The sequence below is a fragment of the Phaethon lepturus genome, unplaced genomic scaffold, assembly GCF_000687285.1.
Source record: "Phaethon lepturus isolate BGI_N335 unplaced genomic scaffold, ASM68728v1 scaffold33886, whole genome shotgun sequence".
Taxonomy (NCBI): Eukaryota; Metazoa; Chordata; class Aves; order Phaethontiformes; family Phaethontidae; genus Phaethon; species Phaethon lepturus.
In genome coordinates, this window is record NW_010547438.1 from 1 (window position 1) to 4,222 (window position 4,222).

The 4,222-nt window shown below is 54.8% G+C and overlaps 1 protein-coding gene across 1 annotated transcript; it reads right to left on the bottom strand.

Moving 5' to 3' along the window:
- Nucleotides 1–1,258: 1,258 nt before the first annotated feature.
- On the bottom strand, nt 1,259–3,776 carry TNNI1 (troponin I type 1 (skeletal, slow); the record flags this gene model as incomplete). Its single annotated transcript, XM_010289651.1, is given in 5 exon segments — nt 1,259–1,435; nt 1,920–2,009; nt 2,097–2,228; nt 2,872–2,913; nt 3,762–3,776. Coding segments are annotated over 5 exon segments (456 nt in total), but the record flags the coding sequence as incomplete, so codon positions are not given.
- Between the last annotated feature and the right edge of the window lie 446 nt (nt 3,777–4,222).

Sequence of the window (4,222 nt, forward strand, 5' to 3'; positions counted from 1 at the left end):
AGGCAGCTGCCCTGTGGCAAACGCCGCCTGCCCCAGAGCCAGCTCCGCCGTGCGCCCCGCGCCGAGCGCCTGGGAAGATGGCGGAGCCGTCTGATCTCCTCAGAGGAGTCTGGATTCTTGTAGATATTCCCCCAGAGCCTGGCGAACTTGCGTCAATGCGCCAGAAGGCACCAAAATCCCAGAAAATCTCTTTCGGAGGAAGAAACTAGCACACGGGACTTACTCCAGATTTACACAAGCACACTGGGGCGAATGCAAGCAAAACCACTTTCTGCAGAGACCTCCCAGCCTACATAAAACTCATCTCCACCTTCTCTGAGCTTTTGGGGGGGACGGGGACTGCTGGTGTGACAGTGAGAGCCTGGCAGCCGCTTCCAGAGCAGAAAGGGGAGATGACGGCAGCTCTGGGAGCATGCCCAGCTGTCTGCTCTGCCAACCCACAAGCATTCATAGATTACAAGCCGTTCCCCAAAATCATCTCACGACATCTAAAATAAACTCAGATCTATTCACCACCTGGTGTTGAGGACTGCAAACACAGTTTTCTGTCCAAAGGACTGAAAAATGTGCTGTACCAGCAACAGGGGGAAAAAAAGGAAAAATAATTGAAAACTGAGATTCTCTTCCAATCTGCTGAGCTGGGACCAAAGGGTAAAACCCCGCTGGGGAGAGGCCCTAGGAAAGAGGCACAACTCTTGCCGTTGGGGGTGCCTGCATACCCCAGGCAGGTTTGGGCATCACTCTCCATCTCTGGTACTTTGCCCTCTCGCATCTCTGCAAAGCTGGTGTGAACTGGGCTGTTTACCTCGGGCCAAGCATGCTCCCTGGGATTGCTCTGTTTTATCTAATCTGAGTCTGGGAGTTTCCTGGGTGTTTTCTGGGTATGATTGCACCAAACAGGAGCTCTCCTGATTCCCTAGAAAACCAAAGACCAAACCCTCTGTGAGTGCACCTCATCAGACATGCCAAGGGGACCCCAGCTGAAAGACCCCCCATGCTCTGGGAGGGAAAAGCATCATGGAGGTAGCCCTAAATCTCACTTGTCATCATCCACCAGTTATCTGGCCCAGTCAGACTGCTCCCACACGGTCCTACAACATCCCGCGATGGGCAGTGCCTCACAAGGACTGCACCGTGCTATTTCTGAGGCTTACAAGGGATGATCACAACCCATGCAGGCTTCACAGGAGACCTTGGAGAAGGGCAAGGGCATCCCTAGGAGGTGTCTCCATCTCTGGCCTCTAGAAGAGTCACCCACCTTCTCCGTGTCCTCCTTCTTGACAGACTTCAGGTTGGCTCTCAGATCCATGGAAACCTTGTGCTTGGAGCCCAGCAGAGCCCTCAGCATGGCATCAGCGGAGACACGGACTCGCCGCAGGGGGGGTCGCTTGAACTTTCCTCGGAGATCAAGCACTTTGATTTTCAGATCTTTAATCTGCAGGTTGAGGAAAGGAAGGAGGTGTGGGAAGTCATCGCATGGCTGCCTTGCACAAAAAGCTCCTATGAGAAGCAGGAATCTCTGCCAACACTGAGCCCCAGGGGGGTCTGTGTGTCTCCTACAGCCACGAGGACCACCTTCACCAAGGGACTGTCCACCTGCATATAGACCTGTTGTTATTGCCTTGCCCAACCTGCTTGGATGGCAGCCATAACCATGAGGAGGAGCCCTCAGACCCACAAGGAGTGACCAGAAGAGCAATGAGGTGGCCTGTGGACCCAGTGGACAGCCTGAGCTCCCTGAGGCAGGGATGAACCTTGTGCTGAGTGGTGCCTTGCAGAGCAAATACCAGCCCTTAGATAAGCCTGGTGCATGTCCCATATCCAAGCTCAGCTCAGGCCATGACAGACCCCCATCGAGGCCCAAGCTGCCATCTGGGAGGGAGTCAATGTCGAAGCAAACAGCCCATCCTGCCTCCTACCTCCCGAGTATTATGGTTGCATTTTGCTTCGATATCATATCTCTCTTCATCCACGATTTCAACCTTCTCGTGCAGCTCCCTGCACAGGTCCTGTGGGCCAAGCACAACAGGAGAGTGATGAGCAATGCTCCTCCATGCTCCCAAGGAGCTTGCTCCACCCTTGCACCTGAGAAATACCTGGAGCTGGCTCAAGGAAAGCCCACTGGTGTGCAGTGGCGTGATCCGCTCAGACAGGTATCTTTCCTTCTCTGACTGCTTGTCCACGATCTCCTGGTCCCACTCCTCCTTCGCTTTTGCCAGCATCAAACTCTACGAGCACAAATAAATGGCAGAGATGTGAACAGACTCCCCTGCTCCCCCTGAACCTCCTCATGCAACGTCTGTAAGATGGGACAGTCTTGCCTGCCTCCCAAACCTCCTCCCTGCTGTAACTGTCCTCCCAAAATCACCGTGCTGCTGCAACACACATCAAAAAATCCCTACATCTTTTGTGTGGTGACCCTGAAGGCAAGGAGAACAGCAGGGCCAGAGATACCACGGGGCTGCGGTGGCAGTGGTCCCAACGGATGCTGATGTCGGCACTTTCTTTGCATCGGTTTGCTCTGCTGTGGCAGTAAATGATTTTCCCAAGCCACAACTGGGGGAGCTCCCAGGCTTGTGCTGCAGAGTTGCTGGTGCACAAACATGAGGTTTGTGGCTTTAGAGCTGAAGGTGTCAGAGTCTCTCCCCATCTTAGCAAAGTGGAGGTGAGGGGAGGTTTGTTTGGTGTACGGACCACAAAGCCCACATGAGTGAGGAATTTTGAGAAGACAAGAGGTGGGAGTGGGAGCAGCTCCCCAAGGCCCATACTTCTGCCGTTCCTCATCGCTGTCCCACCAACCACGCACTTCAAGCCTGGCTGCTTTTCCCCAGCAAGACAAACCCCAGGGAGTTTCCAGCCCTCAGGACTCACCTTCAACAAGAGTTTGCGTGAGGCTGTGATCTTGGATTTTCTCTAGAGGAAAGAGGAGGAAAAAAAAAACCCTTTGAAAAGAAACACAGCAAATGCAGCGTAGCATCAAGATCGCTCCTGAAAGGAAAGGCACTTACCTCCCTGCAGGCAGGCATGCGTTCAGGAGGGAGCAGTAAGGAACAAGAGAAGAGAACAGGGCATCAGTGAATGAGTCAAAAAGAGGTGACAGTCAAGAAAATCATCTCATGTGATTGCAGCTGGTTTCCTTATTTCTCTATCTAATAGCTGCCACCTGCAAGTAAGCCAGCTCTGAGATGATGGTGCTCTCTGGAAATGCAGCGGGCACTCAGGGCCACAGCTCAAAAAGCCAAAATGCCACTCAGATGGGGCAGGCGAGCTGCCACGCTGCCGTTGTGGCAGCCCCAGCCCGGTCCCTGCGGTTCGGGCCACAACACCCTTGTTCACGCGCTCCCTGTGCAGCCGGGGGCCGGCACGCAGGGTGCTGGGATCCTGTTCAGGTTTGCAGGGCTGGGGCAGCTCCGCGCCATGGCTTGGTGAAAGCCTTGCACGAAGGTTTCTCCCGGCTGTTCGTGCCGGGGAATACGTTACGTTTGTACGATGTGCCAAGAAGAGCCTCACAGCACAGCGAGCGGTGCTGCCCACCTCAGATCCCTATTTTGGGATCTAGAAAAGCTCCAAGGTTTGAATCGGGACATTGAAATCACTAACGATTTTTATTTAAAGACAGCTTTTGTAAAGGCAACGGCACAATCTTAGGCACGGGCCAGTGTCTCAGCTGAGCCTCCCCAAAAAACAGACAAGCTCAGCCGGCACGAGTAGCCCAGCAGCCAGGCGAGGATTTAGTGAAATCCGAGGGAAACTCGTGCTACTTACGGCTCGGGCATTGCGGCGTCGCGCTGTTCGCCTGCAAAAAAAAAAAGAAGAAGGAAAGAGATTGAAACAAAAGAGCAAATCCCAAATCCACCCAAACGACGAAAGCGATGGTGGCAGCAGGATGCTCCGGAGGTCCGGTGCTGCCCCGTGCTGTCGGCGGATGGAAGCAACTCTGCAGCCTCACCATCCCGCATGAAACACCACGATGAACAGCCTAGCACCGAGGAAAGCTTATTTCGGGCAAGCTCCAACCTGCCTCCAGCTGGCCCTGCAGGACTCGGTCTCCCGCTCCTCGGGGGTTTTCCCAAGCGCCGAGCTGCTCCTCCGCCAGCTGCGTGGCCCACCCCAGCTTGGGGCAAGGGGCCGGGGTGAGCTTGGCTGGAAAGCTGAAGAGAAATGGGGCAGCTCCGGGCCCCCCTGCACCGCCCCGGCTCCGCCAACCCCATCCCCCCCCTCC